Raw genomic sequence first — 19,305 nt, 5'->3', positions numbered from 1 at the left:
CTACAAACCTGTATGTCTTTGGAGGAAACCGAAGATCTCGGAGGAGACCCACGAGGTCACGGCGAGAACGTACAACCTTCGTACAGACAGCACCCGCAGTCAGGATCTACCACTGTGCCACCCTTTTCTAAGGGCGTAAACATACTTTTGTAAACATTAAGTTAAATTATTTTATTTAAACTGTGGTTTGTTAAGAGATAAGGGAAAATAAGTCAAACATTACTTTTATAACTGGAAAATATCTATAGTCATTACGATAGCGACTGCTTTAATTGGGAATCTTGTATATTAGAAGAAATTGGGAGTAGGCCACTCGGTCTTTTGAGTCATTCAATATGATCATGGCGGAACATCTAAAATCAGTACCCCATTCCTGCTTTTTCCCCATATACCTTGATTTCTTTATCCCCATGAGCTAAATCTAATTCCCTTTTGAAAACACCCAGTGTATTTGGCTGCCACTGCCTTCTGTGGTATTGAATTCCACAGATTTACAACTCTCTGGGTGAATTTTTCCCCCTCATCTCAGTCCTAAACTGCCTACCCCTTATTCTTAAACTGTGACACCTGGTTCTGGACTCCCCCAACATCAGGATTTTTTTTCCTGCATCTAACCTGTCTAATCCTTTAAGAATTGTATGTTTTATATGATTACCTCTCATCCTTCTAAATTCCAGTTAATACAAGCCCAGTCGACCCATTCTTTCCTCACTTTTTCGAAAACATCATGTTTTTCTCCCCACGTACAATTAGTGACAATCAAACAGTAATCTTCTTTCAACAGAGCATAACAGATACAGTGTGAAAAAATCTAATGAAGGATCTTATTTTGCAAGACCTGAACAATTAGCTGCTTAGTTTAGATTAGAAATACAGCGCAAAAACAGGCCCTTCAGCCCACCGAGTCCGCGCCAATCAGAGATCCCCGCGCACTATCACTATCCAACACACACTAGGAACAATTTACAATTATACCAAGCCAATGAGTCTACTGCTCTACTGCTGTGCCACTGTGCCACCCTCTAGTCTTTCTCACTAAGTTTCTTCTATTTAAGGGGTAGGACATTATAACCACTAGATGGCTCCAGATTTATATTTGTCTGATAGAAATGTAAATGTTTCTAAAATCTGAGCGGTTTGTTATGGGGAATCCAAAAAGCCATTGGCTGCGTGGTCATCATTTCATATCTGAACTTTTGGAGTGATAAAAAAATTAAACCTGTTTTTGTGGTTGTAGGTTCAGTACCTCCAGGCAAACACTAATGTGGATTCCAGACTCCTTTTTCTCCAGGTAAGAGTGGAACTTAAAATACTGATTTTAATGCACCTCGAATAGCCTTGTAATTTGAAATGGCATCCCTCAAAACTGTTCAGGCTAGTTTATTTATTGTCACGTGTACCGAGGTGCAGTAAAAAGCTTTTGTTGCCTGCTATCCAGTCAGCGGAAAGATTATACATGATTACAATTGAGCCATTTACAGTGTATAGATACATGATAAGGGAATAACGTGCAAGGTAAAGCCAGCAAACTCTGAACAAGGGTCACCAATGAGGTAGATAGTAGTTCAGTATTGCTATCTGGTTGTGGCAGGATGATTCAGTTGCCTGATAACAGCTGGGAAGAAAATGTCCCTGAATCTGGAGGTGTGCATTTTCACACTTCTATACCTTTTACACACATGGTATTTATACCTGTAACACAAATGGAAGAATAAAATCAATATTATTAGTGTGTTTCATGTCACAATTACAGTTTCTCAATATTTGAAGAAACCCAAAATAGATGTTTGTTTTTCTTTGTGGAACCTCCTTGACTTCATAATCGACCACACAGAACTGTCGGCATATGCATATTATGTCCTCCATTAAATTGGGTGGAAACGTAAGATCTCCATAGAGTTGCTCAAATCCCGTTTCTGAAATGTTATTAAAGGTACCCTGAATGTTTACCTAATTATGCAATGTGGATCACATGAGTATTTATTTATTTTGAATGGGGAAAAAACACCATTGTAGCGGTGCGGGCTCGCGGTGGATACTTTTCTCTTTACACTGTGGGGCAGCATGGTATTTATTTATTTTCAGTTGAATCCTCTGAAGGACAGGTCATTCGTAATATGTGCATGTATATTATTCAGAATTGATTAAGAGTTTGACTTTGAACTTTGAAATAGCTCTTCAAACTACTTCCCTTGTCTACTGTTTTTATTGCAGCTTGCTGAGCGGGAGAATCTCAACACTACGGGATGAAACTGGAGCAGTAAGCTGATATTTCTTTAGTTTTTTTAATAGTTTTGAAAGCAGAATTTGGTTGTCACACAAATTTCTTAAAAATCACTATTAAAGGATAATTTTCTATTTTGCACCAATTCAAAAATCGCACAAAGCCATATGTTTTACTCTGCTGCTTGGCTAGGGAGTTTGTTTTTGCAAGTATTAATTGTTCATGTAAGTGGTAAAATGGATCCAAGCTAATGTTTCTCTACCTACAGTGCATTCTTTTCAACCGTGGCAGTGTGGATATCTAACCTTTTCCTACTATTTGAGGAGCAACTGTGTTTCTTGATAGTTCTATTGGTGGCGTCTTGACATCATAACTGGATCAAGTAGCAAAAGATGAAATGGAAACATATTTCCTGGAATCTTATTTCCTATAATGTTTTTGATGCCTACAGTGTCCTTTCTTTGGTGATAATCACCAGGGCAAAAGAATGGAAGAGTAAGATAGTTAGGTTCTGCTCACTCCTCCACAGAAGTATTCCCATTTCTTGACAGTAAAGCTCAAACTATTCAAGTCTGCTTTGGATGACTCGCATGACTGATCCCGAGCATAATAGTAATGAGTTAAAGGAATGTTTGTTGAAGTGTGGACTTTTCGGTTTAAAACTGGGTGATTTTCAGAACGTGTTGATAAAAGTTTACCCAAAATGTTTATTTTTTTAAAATTAAGCGATGCCCCCCCCCCCCCCCCCCCCCCCCCCCCCCCACACACACTCACAGGAAAAAGTTGAAGGAGACCTGATGGTGAAAAGTATTTTTTGACACATAACATAATTAATGTAGAACTATGAAGGCTTAAATCTTGAATTCATGAAAACACGATACTCTGTAATGTTCAGTGGAAACGTCTCCCTGAAAGGAGGAGCAACAATTATTTGAATTGTCTTTGTTATCATCAGGTCATGTGATAGGAGCAGAATTAGACCATTCGGCCCATCAAGTCTACTCTGCTATTCAATCATGGCTGATCTATATTTCCCTTCTAACCCCATTCTACTTCCTTCACCGCATAACCTTTGACACCCATACTAATCAAAAATCTATTTCTGTCGTAAAAATATCCATTGATTTGACCTCCACAGCCTTCTGTGGCAAAGAATTTCATAGATTCACCACCTGACTAAAACAAATCCTCCTGGTCTTCCTCTACAGGAACGTCTTTTAATTCTGTGGATATGACCGTTAGTCCTAGACTCTCCCTCTAGTGGAAACATCCTCTCCACATACAATGCACATCTGTATATTTCTTGTGATCTTCAAAACTAAATTTGCTGATACAAAGCTGGGGAGAAAGTGTTTGTTCCTTCACTGCCATTGAAATGATTACTATATTGTACTCCAGCAGAATAGGGGTAAATATGTTTAAAAGTTAGCTGAAACCTTAAAATACTTACACAAAATTGCTGACTGGTTGTTTTTTTAATTGAGTATATTAATGACACTGGATTCAATTTACTTCCTTAAAGAAAGGCTTACATAACATTTCTATTCAAAATAGAAAAGCAAGATTTGCATTTATATGCCCCTTTAAGTTTTTCCTCAGTCATCGGCTTGGTCAGCATCATGAAGTAAATAATGTGGCAGCTAATTTGTCCAAAGCAAGGTTGACAAATAGTGCTGTGATAAAGATTACATTCTTTGCTTCCAAAAGGATGAAGTTTTAATATTGGGTAAAACATCAAAGATCACTCATGTTCTTCAAAATAATGCCTTCATTTTTTTAATTATTAGTCATCTATGAAAAAAAAAACAGGCTTTAAGCACCAACACCCACATATCTTAAACACCTGCCTTACTGATAGTATAGCTTTCCCTTCATACTGCAGTTAGCATGTATTTTGTTTGTGCTGCAGGCACTGAAGTGGGACTTGAACTCAAAATGGCTGATTTGTGTGAGAGTTATGGCTGATTATTAAAGCTGATTCTTTCTTGTTCTAATCATCATCTACTCCTGCAGATAGTAGAAAATGCACTGTGATAGCATTGGTAAAAATACCAGCCCTGTGGTTGGGAAATTAATTTGTGGCTGTTATGCATTGCATTTTCCTTACAGAGAGAGAGAAGGAGGGGGGGCAAAGCCTATGTTCTGATTACTGTATTGCGAGTCTTTTGAATGCAGAAACTTCCTATGAAAACTGTATCCCTTGACAGCAGCAGTATTCTAGTTTTGGCTGGGCAAGAGATTACAGTACATTACTGTAATGATTCCAGATGCTAATTGCAACAGGATTCTATTGTATTGAAATACTGCAATCCCCTAATGCCATCTGCTGGTAAACAAGTCATGTTCATGACTTCATCTCTTGAAAATGATTCGGGGAAATAAACATGTTTCACAAATTCTTAGAACACAGAAAAATATATTGTGTCGGAGCCAATTATTTGGAGCAATATGCTTTAGCCTGGCACCAGAGTTTTTGTTATTTCCATAATCTTGTAAATTTGAGCTCAACTGCATGCTTATTTAGCTTTTGAAAGTTTGCAAAGAATGCCACTGACCTATTGGGTAGTGGTTTCAGATTTTAACCAACCTGTTTAAAAAGAAAATCTAATCTTCTGTCTGGTTTTGACAACTAAAACAAATTAATTTGACCCATTTGCCAGCCTGCTTGCAAGGGAAGATAGTTTTGTTTGTTTCATCAAAACTTCAGAATTTTTGTTTAGCTTAGTTTAGTGATACAGCACAGAAACAGGCTGTTCGGCCCACCAAGTTAGCACCGAGCAGTGATCCCCACACGTTAACACAATCCTACACTAGGGCCAGTTTTTACATTTTTACCAAGTATTTTACAGTATGTTCTAATGTTGTGAGGAAAAAACCCCAACATTGTAGCGGTGTGGGCTGCGCGGTGGATACTTTTCTTTTTACACTGTGTGGAGCAGCATGGTGGAGGAGAGGGGTCTTGTAATTTGCTCTTTTCTAAGCTTCCCCCCCAGTCTAGTTTCAGTAAAAACACTGAATCAAGTACTTGACACAACTACATTTCATTTCAACAAAAGTGCATTACAGTTCAACTACTGTACCTATCCCACCAGTGGTTCAATCCTCATATCTGCCTGTCCAAGCCCTCTAGGCCTTGCTCAGACAGAGACACTCCAGAGGTTCACGCAGTCCCAAGCGCTTTCCCAGAAGATCGACGCTGGACCTCGTGGCAGCGGACCTTTATAGGTCTCCGGACCTCGAGGGTCCGAAACACATGGGGGTGGTCTCTTAATAATCCAATTACAGATATCGATTAACCCCATACTTAACAGACATTTCCCTAACCCAATAATACATTGTATTCAAACCGGACTTCGCAAGGAAGCCAACTTAGAAACATTTACCCTGATCTGGCAGAAACCCAGACAAGGCTCAATACCTCATCCAATCAACACTCGGCAAAGTTAAACTCTGCAACATTATTTACAAGGTGTATGTCTGGTTTGCTGCCATCTAATCCATTCTATGCATTTTGCACCTAATTGACAGGGTCTGCAGATTGTCTTATTCTTCTTGCAAATTGTATCTAGGGCTCTAGGCACCACTTCACAGCTTGTCTCAGCTCTGCAGAGAGCAATTCCAAATTGACCAAATCTCCCAGCAGCCCTGAAGCTTTTAACCCATTTTGAAGTCCTAGCCTCTCCAATTTAGCCAGTATTAACAAGCTCAGCCGACCGCAAACCCACTCTCAGTCTCCCGATCATCCCAGAATCCCGCACTGACCGGGAGAGGCCACAACCCCCGGTCTCTCTTGGATGCCAGCTCTAAAATATGGCGGAGAAGTACACGCAACAAAACAACTATTTGTTCCATTAAGGTCTACATTTGTCTGTTAATGTTCGATTTCAAATGGTTTATTCTTAGCCAAAATAGCATCGTTTTTTCTCTCTCATCACAACTTTCTTGTAGCCTACGACTGTAAGTTAATACCAATCATAAAAGTAATGCTTGCTAGGCAATCTTCTTCATAAGAAATTAAATTCATAAAGTGAAACATTTTGTAGTTATAGCAGAGACTGAGACACATGAGAGCTGGTTGAAAAAACAAAGGCAACTAAAGCTGTGGGAGCGTGCGTGCGTTCGCACGTGCAGTACTGATCCGGCCCGCATGAAGTCGCAAGATGCCCAGAGCGACACGTGCCATAAAATGAGTTTGACACCCCTGAGCGTGGACCGTTAGGTCCCCTCCCCCAACGCAATATTCCCCCCGTAGCACTGACCGATACACAACTCTGGATGTTAAAATGGCGATCCCAGCCCAGCGATCCTTCCCCAACTGCGCAGCTGATGGGTCCCCGTTGTGGCATCAGAGATCACCGTTGTGACGCGAGTCAAAATAGCGATCTCAAAATGGCGGCGTGCCCGGCAACCCCCAACTCAGGGGTTCCCTGAGGCATGAAAATTATTTCAAGCGTTCTGCAAGGGTAAAACGGCTGAGAAACACTGCACTAGACTATCTCCAACTAGAGAAAGTATAACTACCTACTCTTGATGTTCAATAGCATCGCCATAATCCACATCATGGGTGCTCCTCCAATATCAACATATTGGGTGGTCCATCATTAGGCAGATACACAACCAGGTTAGCCACATAAATATCTTGAGTGGAGCAGGTTGGAGCAACTCAGCGGGACAGGCAGCATCTCTGGAGAGAAGGAATGGGTGACGTTTCGAGTCGAGACCCTTATTCAGGATAGCGTTAGGGTATCCTGTGATGAGGTACTCACCTAATGCCCCAAAACCTTTTTCCAAGTCTGGAGTATGGAGGAATGCTCTCTGATGCTTGGATGAGTGCAGCTCCAACAATTCTAAAGAGGCTGAACACTATCCAGAACAATGTAGCCAGCTTGAGCGGCACCCTTTCGACCACCCTTAATATTTATTCTCTTCCCCACCATTGCAGAGGGGCCATCTATAAAATGCAGCACTGTTACTTGCCCAATACAATTTAACAGCACCTCCCAAGCACCTCCTAATCACCACAATGGCATCTACTGCTTGGGACTCTATTACTTCCATGTTTCTCACCAAGTTGCGCACCATCATGATTTGAAAAATTATTTGTGGTCCTTCATTGTCCCTGAGTCTAAATCCTAGAACTCGGTAATTAACATCACTGTGCATATGCCTTCATCAAATTGACAGCAGCTGTTTCCTGACCCCCCCCCACCCGATACCAAGTAAGGAATTAAATAAAAGCATGGTTTTTCTTCCCTAAATATCAGATGAAAACTTGGATTATATTGAATCACTGGTAATGAGTTGTCGCGTTACATCAGAATAATAATGTAATGGTTTGTTGCTGGCCCATCTTTATTTTACAGAAATGCTTAAAAGTACTAACCAAATCTTTGAAACTTTATACTTTTTATATTGTCATGGCTTTTATTGTGGCCATCTTTATATGAGCTCCACATTAAATATTTAAAAACATTTCTTGCATTGTTACTAAAATGCTTTTCCCATAGATATTTATTGATCGTGATCCCACTGCATTTGCACCAATACTGAATTTTCTTAGAACAAAAGAGTTAGATTTAAGGTAAGGAATAATTTACTTTCAGAAAATGTATACAGTACTTAAACCGTTACAATAATAGAAATTTGCTATACTATCACTTTATTTCTCTCTCCTTCAAAAACATACTTTTTGAAACGCCTCAGACCTCTTGACCGTTGAAATTTGTTATTTTGAGGAAGGATCTACATGTTTTGCCAGTTGTAATTGGCCACGTATGCATTAAGTTTAAAAGCAAAACAGAGGAGATCTTGCTCTTTTGCATTGGGTCCCACAGAAAGTCTTAAGATAATCTAAAACATAAACTTTATAAAACAGCTTGAGTTTTTACATTTTATTGTTGATTTGTATGAACTGCAAACTTTAGTCTTATGGATGTGAATCACTGTATTCCCACTCAGTCTTGATTTTTTTTTGTCTCCTAACGATCCTAATCCTAGTTTAGAATCATGAGTACTGCAGAACTCCAATAATCTGCAATCCAACTACAGGTGCACAACCTTTTATTCGAAATTCCAAATAACGAAAAGCTCCGAATAGCGGACATTTTTTCGGTCCTTGAAGAAAGGTCCTTGATGACATTCACCGAGGGCGGCCCGCAGAGGTGACAGCGGAACCTCCGGTCGTTCCTCGAAGAAAGGGGAACTAAATCCCAATTCATAAAAGAGAAGGTGAGGGTATATTGCGCGGGAGGGTTAATAATTGACAATCTGCTGCTGCCTGCCCGCTGAGTTAAAAAGTTCCCACGGTAGACTTACGATACACAGTGTATTGTGAGTCTTGCGTGGGAACTTTTTAACTCAGCGGGCAGGCAGCAGCAGATTGTCGCTCCCTTCAGTTTCACCCCACCTACACCCCTCTGCTTCCCGGCCATGTGTGTGACCCCTTCCCTCCCCTCTCCAGCTCCCCGCCCATTGCACTGGCGCGGGGGCTTTGCACTGTCTTCACGTCGGCGATGCCAACAGGTCAGTGCCAGTCACCGGAGACGTCAGGACCAACGGGACCGACCCCCAGGCCCACTGCAAGCATGGGGATCCCAGAGACCCACAGCAAGCAGCTGCCCAGCCCCGTTCCAACTCCAGAGGAACACGCTTCCCGTAGGGACAGAAGCGGATGGTGTGCCAGGTACGTCTTGGTCTTGGGGTTGCGGATGAGGGGGCGCAGCTCGGGCTGTGACGTCTCCGGCCACCCCCCTGTACAGGAGCTGAGACTGGGAACTGTACTGCCCTTGCAAGTGAGCAGGAGAGTGGGGTTGTTTGCAGTTGCAGAGGGAAGGGGCAAGGGCGGTACAGTTCCCAGTCTCAGCTCCTGTCCAGGGGGGTGGCCGGAGACGTCAGGACCAACGGGACACCGACTGCAAGCACGGAGATCCCAGAGACTGACAGCCAGCAGCAACTCTAGCCCAGCCCCGTTCCAACTCCAGAAGAACCCGGGTTGCGGATGAGGGGGCGCAGCTCGGGCTGTGGGCGAACTGCCACTTGTCGCTGTAATGGCCCATCGGGGAGCGGGTTCCTGTTGGTCCTGACGTCTCCGGCCACCCCCCTGGACAGGAGCTGAGACTGGGAACTGTACCACCCTTGCCCCCTCCCTCTGCAACTGCAAACAACCCCACTCTCCTGCTCACCTGCAAGGGTGTACCATTCCCAGTCTCAGCTCCTGTTAAGGGGGTGGCCAGGAGACGTCAGGACCACCAGAAGCCGCTCCCCGATGCGCCGCTATCCGCGATCGAGTAAGGGGCTTTTGCCGGGCAATCACTTCCGAGTTCTGCCAAACACAGTTAGCTCCCTTGTCTCCCGCATAAGATGAGCGCGAAAATGATCCCAGCCAAACCCTCCCTATTCTCTCCTATTCTGCAAGAAAAAAAACGAGACTCCAGCCGTGATAAAATAACTGCCGGGATCGCAAAAATCTTTCCATTCCGAGCACTCTAGCCGAGCCAGAAAAATTCCATTCCGAATTACGAAAATTCAGAATTGTCTGTCTGGTCCCAAGGCTTTCGGATAAAAGGTTGTGCACCCGTATTAGGTAATTCTGATGATCAGCATCTTGCTCCCCAGGTGATGTTTCCTATGCTTTCCTGAGACTAACTGGGGCCCAGTTTCTGCACAACATTGAAACCAGTCAAGTTCACAGGAAAGTTTATCATCATATCATGTAAAAACAAATTAAAGGGAATTAGCTCAGGGAATTATGTCTGGCAGCATCAAAGTCCCAAGTGTGCTAGATTATTAGAGTTTTTCTATATTGCGGTCTTATACCTCATTCCTCTAAACAAAAAAGTGACTGGATTTTTTAAATGCATCTACATTTTCTTCATGACAATTCTTCATGTTAAGACCCCTGTCCCATCTTGACGACCTCTGCCGAGTTTGCCCTTGACTCATACTCGCAGCATGGTCGCCACGAGGTCATAGGAGGTCTTCGTAACTCTTCCTCATGCTCGTGAGTGGTCTCCGCGTACTCGTGGCCTCAAGTAGGTCGCGGCATTTTTTCCAGCCTGATAAAAAATGTCCACAAGTAAAAAAAGGGTCGGCATGGAAAAAATTGATACTTTTTACTCATAGGTAGGTCATAGTAGGTAGTCTTGGGTCGGTAACCGGCCCGAGAAAAAAAAATGCAAACATGACATAATTTTATCATGTGATAATTTTTCACTCGTAGCTCGTCGTAGTTGGTCTTAGGTGTGGAAGACAGGTCGAGGGGGGGTGTTAGGAAGTCATAGACCATGGTCGTAGGAGGTCTTTTACTTTGGCGAGTCAACACGACCTTGACATTTTTTTCAACCCGTCTAGGGTCTTCTAAACTCGTGGATTAGGTCGTCCAAGTGGGACAGGCCCTTAACTTTATAAAATCATGTAAATTAGTTAGTTGTCATCAGTGTAATAAGAGTTTGAACTAAATTTAGTGTTTTCTACTTATTGCAAAAACTACTCTTCTGCAAATGTAAGAAACTTCATTAAGATTATTTTGATATATTGGATCTAGCCGATTTGTGTAAGGGTATGATTGACAACATTGTATATTTGTTATTTGAACTCCTGTGGGTTTTATGCTTAGCTGCTTTGGAGCACAATTGTGTCAAGCTACTTATTGTAAATGACTTGATCCCTGACATTAAAATAAAAGCTTGGATCTTTAAGGGATAGTTAAACACAGAAATCATACCACTTTATACATTTTGTTCCCATTATTATCCTGAAATATAAACTCCATTAAACTCCAATAGCTGCTGCACTATGAATTAAATGCATGAGAGTTAACTCTTGATGAATTTTAGCAATTGCTCCCAGGGATACCCAAGAATTCAGGCCATGCATTTTCCTGTCCGAGTGAAGGGCAAAACAAGTGAGAATAAGGAAGCTGAGATGATGAGAGAAATTGAGGCACTGGCAGAAAAAAAGGAGGGTGTATGGGACAGGCATAGGCAGGTGATAGGAAGTAAATTCTTGAAGGAGTTTTGAGAACTGATGAGCATACCAAAGGAGGAAATCTAGAAGACAAAATGGAGATAGCTCTGGCAAATAATAGTAAGGCAAACACAAAGAGATTTTATGTACATAAATGGAAAGAGGGTAACTAGAGAGAGAATATGGCCCCTCAGATTTTATTATACGCCATTTTTATACATTTTGGTTTCACCACGTAGAATTACAGCTGTATTTACATATAGTCCCCCCATTTCAGGGCACCATAATGTTTGGGACACATGGCTTGACAGGCGTTTGTAATTGCTCAGGTGTGTTGAATTGCCTCCTTAATGCAAGTATAAGAGAGTTCTCAGCACCTAGTCTTTCCATCACCTTTGGAAACTTTTATTGCTGTTTATCAACATGAGGACCAAAGTTGTGCCAATGAAAGTCAAAGAAGCCATTATGAGACTGAGAAACAAGAATAAAACTGTTAGAGACATCAGCCAAACCTCAGGTTTACCAAAATCAACTGTTTGGAACATCATTCAGAATAAAGAGAGCACTGGTGAGCTTACTAATCGCAAAGGGACTGGTAGGCCAAGGAAGACCTCCACAGCTGATGACAGAAGAATTCTCCCTATAATAAAGAAAAATCCCCAAACATCTGTCTTAACAGATCAGAAACACTCTTCAGGAGTCAGGTGCGGATTTGTCAATGACCACTGTCCGCTGAAGACTTCATGAACAGAAATACAGAGGCTACACTGCAAGATGCAAACCACTGGTTAGCCGCAAAAATAGGATGGCCCGGTTACAGTTTGCCAAGAAGTACCTAAAAGAGCAACCACAGTTCTGGAAAAAGGTCTTGTGGACAGATGAGATGAAGATTAACATATCACAGAGCTGCTAAGTAGTACGGATTTTCCATATTTTATACGGAAATGCGATAAGAATACTGATGTTCGATTTTGTTTTGTTAAATACGGATTTTAAATACGGAGTTCAGTTCCGCCTGAAGAAGGGTCTCGACCAGAAACATCACCCATTCACTCTCTCCAGAGTCGCTGCCTGTTCCGCTCCAAGTTTAAACAGAGTGCTGTCAGTTTAATGTATGAGAATTTAACTGAGGAGCTGTCGGCTGGAGCGCTATGGGCTTTAAACATAAAGCTATGGGTTTTACACATAGCGCTATGGCCACAGTGCCATAGTCTGGAATTCTCTTTGGAAAATTTGATTGTTTAACAATTGAGTCTTTGGAATCTCTGGATAAGCCTATTGGTGAAAGTGGTACTAGTTCTGGATTGCAGTTACATTGGAAAGGTTACCTTGATTTTAGTTACGGTGGGTGAGCTCAAGGGATTTTAGGAGGGGTGGAGGAGGGCTCAAGGGGGGAGAGAAGGGAGGGGTAGGGAGAGGGGGAGGGAGGGAGGGAATAGGAGAGAGGGAGGGAGAAAAAATAGGGTTGGAGGGAAAGGGGTAGGGAGGGAGGGAGAAAAAGAGGGAGGGCGAGAAGAGAGAGAGAGAGAGAGGGGTGCGTACAAGAGATGGCAATTGGTACTGACTCACACCTTCATTGATTATGCAACTGTTGATGGTAGTAGCATAATGAATTCTGAAGTGTATAGCCACATCCTATCTGCTCAAGTTCAAACAAATGCCTCAAAACTCATTGGCTGGTGGTTCATTCTATAGCAAGACGTTGATCCCAAACATACTGCTAAAGCAACAAAGGAGTTTTTCAAAGCTAAAAAATTATAAATTCTTGAGTGGCCAAGTCAATCACCCAATCTGAACCCAATTAAGCGAGCCTTTTATATGCTGAGGAAAAAAACTGAAGGGGACTAGGCCGGAAAATAAGGATAAGCTGAAGATGGCTGCAATACAGGCCTGGCAGAGCATCATCAGAGAAGACACCCAGCAACTGGTGATGTCCATGAATCGCAGACTTCAAGCAGTTATTGCATGCAAAGGAAATGCAACAAAATATTAAACACGACTACTTTCATTTACATGACATTGCTGTGTCCCAAACATTATGGTGCCCTGAAATGGGGAGGACTATGCATAAACACAGCAGTAATTTCTACATGGTGAAACCAAAATGTGTAAAAATGGCCTTTATTAAAATCTGACAATGTGCACTTTAACCACGTGTGATTTTTTTCTTTTACAAATCTCAAATTGTGGAGTACAGAGGCAAATAAATAAATGATGGGGATTTGTCTCAAACATTGTGGAGGGCACTGCACCCCTATTGATGCATATAGTATCCAGAAATGTAGCGTGAAAATATTCAGCGAATTGGCCTCTGTGGTCCTCTGAGGTTGCAGATTCCACAGATTGTCCACCTTGTCCAAGTGGAGACATTTCTCCTTGCATTGGTCCTAAATCTCTGATCGTGTAACTTGAAGAGGTGAGAAAACCTTAACGACATATCATTTTCCAGATGTGGTCTCACGAGGGCCCTGTGTAATATCAGCAAGACTTCCTTGTTCCTGTACGCAAATCCTTTTGCTATACAGTGCATTCAGACCCCTTCACCTTCCACATTTTGTCTAGTACAGCCTTATTTTAAAATGGATTAAATTCTTTTTTTTTTTATCATCAATCTACACATAATACCCCAGAATTAAGAAGCAAAAACAGGTTTAGAATTTTTTGCAAAGTAATAAAAATAAATAAAAAATATCACATTTACATAAGTATTCAGACTCTTTACTCTGACACTCAAAATCGATCTTAGATTCATCCTGTTTCCATTGATTATCCTTGAGATGTTTCTACAACTTGATTGGAGTCCACCAGTGGTAAATTAAATTGATTGGATATGATTTGGAAAGGCGTACACCTGTCTATATAAGGTTCCACAGTTGACATTGCATGTCAGAGCAAAAACCAAGCCATGAAGAGGAAGGAATTGTCCGTAGACCTTCGAGACAGGATTTTGTCGAGACACAGATCTGCGGAAGGGTATAAAACAGTTTCTGCAGCATTGCAGGTCCCGAAGAGCAGAGTGGCCTACGTCATTCTTAAACAGAAGAACTTTGGAAGCACCAGGACTCTTCATGGAGCTGGCCGCCCGGCCAAACTGAGCAATCGGGGGAGAAGGGCCTTGGTCAGGGAGGTGACCAGATGGTCACTCTGACGGAATTCCAGAGTTCCTCTGTGGAGATGGGAGAACATTCCAGAAGGCAACTGTATCTGCAGCACTCCACCAATCAGGCCTTTATGGTAGAGTGGCCAGTCGGAAGCCACTCCTCAGTAAAAGGCACATGACAGCCCACTTGGAGTTTGCCAAACGGCACCTAAAGGACACTCAGACCATGAGAAACAAGATTCTCTGGTCTGATGAAACCAAGATTGAACTCTTTGGCCTGAATGCTAAGCGTCACGTCTTGAGCCAACCAGTTACCGCTCATCACCTGGCCAATACCATACCTACGATGAAGCATGGTAGTGGCAGCATCATGTTGTCGGGATGTTTTTCAGCGGCTGGTACTGGGAGACTAGCCAGGATCGAGGGAAAGATGAACGGAGCAAAGTACAGAGAGATCCTTGATGAAAACCTGCTCCAGAGTGCTCTGGACCTCGACTGGGGCGGGGGTTCACCTTCCAACAGGACACTGACCCTAAGCACACAGCCATGACAATGCAGGAGGGGCTTTGTGACAAGTCTGTGAATGTCTTTGAGTGGCCCAGCCAGAGCCCGGACTTGAGCCTGATCGAGCATCTCTGGAGGGACCTGAAAATAGCTGTGCATTGACGCTCCCCATCCAACCTGACAGAGCTTGAGAGGATCTGCAGAGAAATGGGAGAAATGACCCAAATACTGATGTGCCAAGCTTGTAGCGTCATACCCAAGAAGACTTGAGGCTGTAATCAATCGCTGCCAAAGGTGCCTCAACAAAGTACTGAGTAAAGAGTCTGAATACTTATGTAAATGTGATATTTCAGTTATTTCTTTAAAACATCTGTTTTCACTTTTTTATTATGGGGTATTGTGTGTAGATTGATGATAAAAAAAATAATTTGATCCTTTTTAGAATAAGGCTGTAATGTAACAAAATGTGGAAAAAGTGAAGGGGTCTGAATACTTTCTGAATGCACTGTAAAGACCAACATACTATTTGTGTTTTTTTGAAACTGCTTGCTTCACCTGCATGTTTCCTTTCAGTAACTGATGCACGTCTCTATATACATCAACATATCCTAATCTAACAACACTTAGATAATGTATCATTGTTTTTGTTTTTCCTACCAAGATGGATAACTTTACAGTTAAACATATACTACGACATCTGCCATGTTTCGGCACGTAGAAATGGTTGAAAATGTCCTCAAGACATAAACATAGATGACTTAAGTTAATTTTGTCTTGTAACGTATGCTGATTTAAAAAATATTGTCTCAGACATTTTCTTTATCCTGCAGGGGAGTAAACATCAATGTTCTGAGACATGAAGCTGAATTTTATGGGATTACACCTCTAGGTATGATGTATCATTGACATTTTATTGCAGTGTAAGAAAAAAAGGATGTGCAGATAATTTTAAGTTAGTTATTACTTTTCAATTGCTTACATTAAAAGATAACTTTATTAATGGAATATCCCTACATACTGTTTGTTTTTTTGCATTTGTTGTTAATGATTGCATTTGTTGTTACTGATTCAAGGCAAAAGGTATGCATAGAGCCAGCCTTGAAGTGAAGATACTTTTTCAAATGCTTTAAATATTAATTTCTAATTTCCTGGTTGCTCTGGTTTCCTCCCATGTCCCAAAGACATGCGGGTTTATTTGATCCCTCTACTATCTATTGTTGAAATTGAAGAGAATGTCAGAGGATTCTTATTTGTTGGGAGTGTAATAAATATGTGGGAAGAGATATGGAGCGATTTTTAAAATTGTGTTTTTATTTTAAATTCCTGATTAGTTCGCCGCCTGTTGCTGTGTGAAGAACTTGAACGATCGTCATGTGGTAGTGTTCTCTTCCATGGGTACCTGCCTCCTCCAGGTAATTTTGATTTGATTTTAAGATGTTAAGATTTTATTTGAAGTGTTTCCATATGTGATTATGGTATTACTAGTATACTTTCAACACCAAATACATATACACACAGTAGCCTTTCATAACGTTTCCACACTTCACTTCACATATATGCAGTTACTAACAGCCAGTATTTTTTTCATATTTCCGGGTCATTTGTTCCTGTTGAATCTCCCCCAAAAAAGGTTCTGCAATTATTGTGAGAGAAAAGCCACAACCAATCAAACTAAAATCCCTACCTAGCATTCTTATGAAATAGGTGAAAATATTTTAGAACAAAAACTCTAGTATGCATATTTTTTTAATACTGAAATCCATTCATGAATCAATTTTAATTTGATGATGGTTTAGTTTTATAATTTTCAATTTTCTGGTTATGTTTTCAAATCCTTCCACAATCTTATAATTCCCTCTGCATAATCCCTTCTAGTCCTGCAAGTCTAGATCTTTGAACTCCATCAGTCTTATACCATTAATATCCATAGTTGAAATTGCTGCATCAGAGTTGCCTGTAACTTCAGCAACTTTGGTTCTTAGTTCTGGTAATTCTCTCCCTAAACTTCACTATCTTTTCTCCTTTGACTGGAATTAGGTAATCCATCTTTTCACAGTTATGGAAGGTTTTGTGCTGATTAAATGCAAAATTAGTTTGTTGTTTGAAATATACTATTTCTTACTGTGGTCATTAGGGGAAGGTGACCATTATGTATTAGCTTCAGGGTAGTTATGCTATAAAATAGGTCTGTGAATGTTAAAAGCCTAAATATAAGGAAGACTAATTCAATGGCATTTGATAGGAATGACCGGGTGAGGCCGTTTGAGGGATGCCTGGCAAAGGGAAGGCCTTTAAAAGTGAAAAAGGAAGAGTTCAGGCTAGCATTGTCTTGATGGAGTGAAGGGCAAGGCTGACAATATTAAAGAACCTTGCTCAATGAGAGATTTTTCAGTCTGGTTAGGGAAAAGGAAGAGGTATGTCTCAGATATAGACGCTGCGATTAAACGGGTCCCTTGAAACGTATAAGAGAAATAGCAGAGGAAATTAGGAGGGCAAAAATGGGCCATAGGAAATCCCTGGTGATGAGATAAAGAAAAAGACTAAAATATTTTATGTGTATTAAGGCAAAAGGATAGCTAGGGAAAGAGTATGTCTTCTTAAGGATCTGTGTAGTAATCCAAGTTTCTCCATGGGAAATAACAACTTAAATTAATGCATTTTATCTGCATTTACCCTAATGAAGAATGTGGAAGCTAGCAAATTCAGGGGAGGGGACAGTGATATGCTTCACCATTATGAAGGAGAAGGTGTTAGATGGCTTAAAAGGCAGTAGGATGTTTAAATCAAGTTTATCCCAGGACAGGAATGAAGAGGTGAGATTGGTGAGGTATTAGAAGACTAGAGGACAGTTATTGTTGTGCCTCTATTTAAGATGGGTAACAGGGATAAATCAGAAAACTACAGGCTGGTGAACCTTGTAATTATAGTGGTTAAATTACGGCAAGGAATTGTGAGGGACAGGATTTGTTTGCTTTTGGAAAGACAAGGAATGATGAGGGATGGTCATCACGGCTTTGTGTCTTAATTATCTCATTCATTTGTTCTAAGTTTTTTGAAGAGGTGATAGAGGAATGTTGTTTACATGGATTTTAGCAGGCCTTTGACGAGACTTGCATGGTAGGCTGGTAGAACACATGGGATCCAGGATAAGTTGCAAAATTGCCTAGATTGGAGGGCATGAGTTATGAGGAAAGATTGGAGAAGCTGGGTCTGTTTTCTCTGGTGAAGGAAGCTGAGGTGACATGAAAGAGTTGTAGATAGAGGTATGTAGAATTATGAGACGCTTAGATAGGGCAGATAGCCAGGGTCTGTTTCCCTTGGTAAGCATGAGGTTTAAGGTGAGAGGGAAGAGGTTTAAAGTGTATCTGAGGAGTACAGTTTTCACATAAAGAATACATGGTATTTGGAATGAGATGCCAGGGAACATGGAGGAGGGAAAAGTAGTAACATTTAAGAGGCATTTGCTCAGGTATTTACACGAACAAGGCATAGAGGAATAGGGGTTTAATGCGGTCAAGTGGGATTAGTATAAACAGGCATGATGTTTGGCATAGATGTGGTGGGATGAAGGATTTGTATCTGTGCTGTTCTACTCTATGACTTGAGGATAAAAGTCAGTATTAAATCATCAAATGGGTGCATGAATAATATAAATTTGATTTGAGCTTTCGGTTCCTTTAGTTTAAAATCTTTTAAACTGAGCACATTATACAGGTAGTCCCCAGATTATGAACAGGTTCTGTTTTTTACAAATGTTCATAAAGTGATTTTGTCTATGGTGGAAAATACACAAAAACCACTCTAAATGCTAACCATGACCTCCACATGATTGTAAATAATGATATTGAAAACAAATAGGAGGGTTAAAAGGAATAATTAACAATTACTAGAGGAGGCGAAGAGAGAAAGAGAGAGAAAGAGAATTATTTCAGACATTCATAGGACATGTTAGACTTTTGAATTTAATAAAGTAATGGGAGCTCAATCATATATAGGGGAGTACAGAAGTATGTGCTTGCTTAGTTCAGATGTAGAAACTACTAGTGTTTAGTGATAATTATGTTTTTGTCACAGCTGGGTTATAAATGTCAGAAATGTACCATCTCCAGTGGAATACTTCTGGTTATTTCCATTGTTCATTTGTATGATTTTCAGGGATTCTAATGGAGGCTTTCATGAAATTCTGTCTCTATAACAGTGTATTCCTTTGAGTCTGTACCTAATGGTTAAAAATTAGATTATTTTGCTCTGTTTATGAACAAAAAAAAAATAATTTGCACTGAGCTTTCAATTTTATATTGGATTTTGCTGTGAATAAGATGACAAAGGATCTTCAATGAAATGTTTGAATTAAACTAAAAAGGCTTCAACATTAAAAAGATTTTCCTATAGATGGCGATGTGATAGAGAAATTCATTGTTAATGTGGAATAATTGATGCTAAAACAAAGAATAGAATATTGAATTATAAATGTTACCTGCTAATATGCATGCAGATAGAGGAACTGACCACT

General features: G+C 40.8%; 1 protein-coding gene across 1 annotated transcript in view; it reads left to right on the top strand.

Moving 5' to 3' along the window:
- kctd3 (potassium channel tetramerization domain containing 3) overlaps window positions 1-19,305 on the top strand; it is a 52,304-nt gene that overhangs the window by 8,614 nt on the left and 24,385 nt on the right. The window contains exons 2-6 of the mRNA XM_055639740.1: window positions 1,238-1,291; window positions 2,215-2,260; window positions 7,732-7,805; window positions 15,623-15,681; window positions 16,124-16,204. Of these exons, the coding sequence (XP_055495715.1) occupies window positions 1,238-1,291; window positions 2,215-2,260; window positions 7,732-7,805; window positions 15,623-15,681; window positions 16,124-16,204 (314 nt within the window). The remainder of the gene's footprint in view (window positions 1-1,237; window positions 1,292-2,214; window positions 2,261-7,731; window positions 7,806-15,622; window positions 15,682-16,123; window positions 16,205-19,305) is intronic.

This window comes from Leucoraja erinacea, chromosome 8, assembly GCF_028641065.1.
Source record: "Leucoraja erinacea ecotype New England chromosome 8, Leri_hhj_1, whole genome shotgun sequence".
In the NCBI taxonomy this organism is placed as follows: domain Eukaryota; kingdom Metazoa; phylum Chordata; class Chondrichthyes; order Rajiformes; family Rajidae; genus Leucoraja; species Leucoraja erinaceus.
Note: the sequence above shows the minus strand (reverse complement) of the source record. Positions and strands in the feature narration are given on the sequence as shown.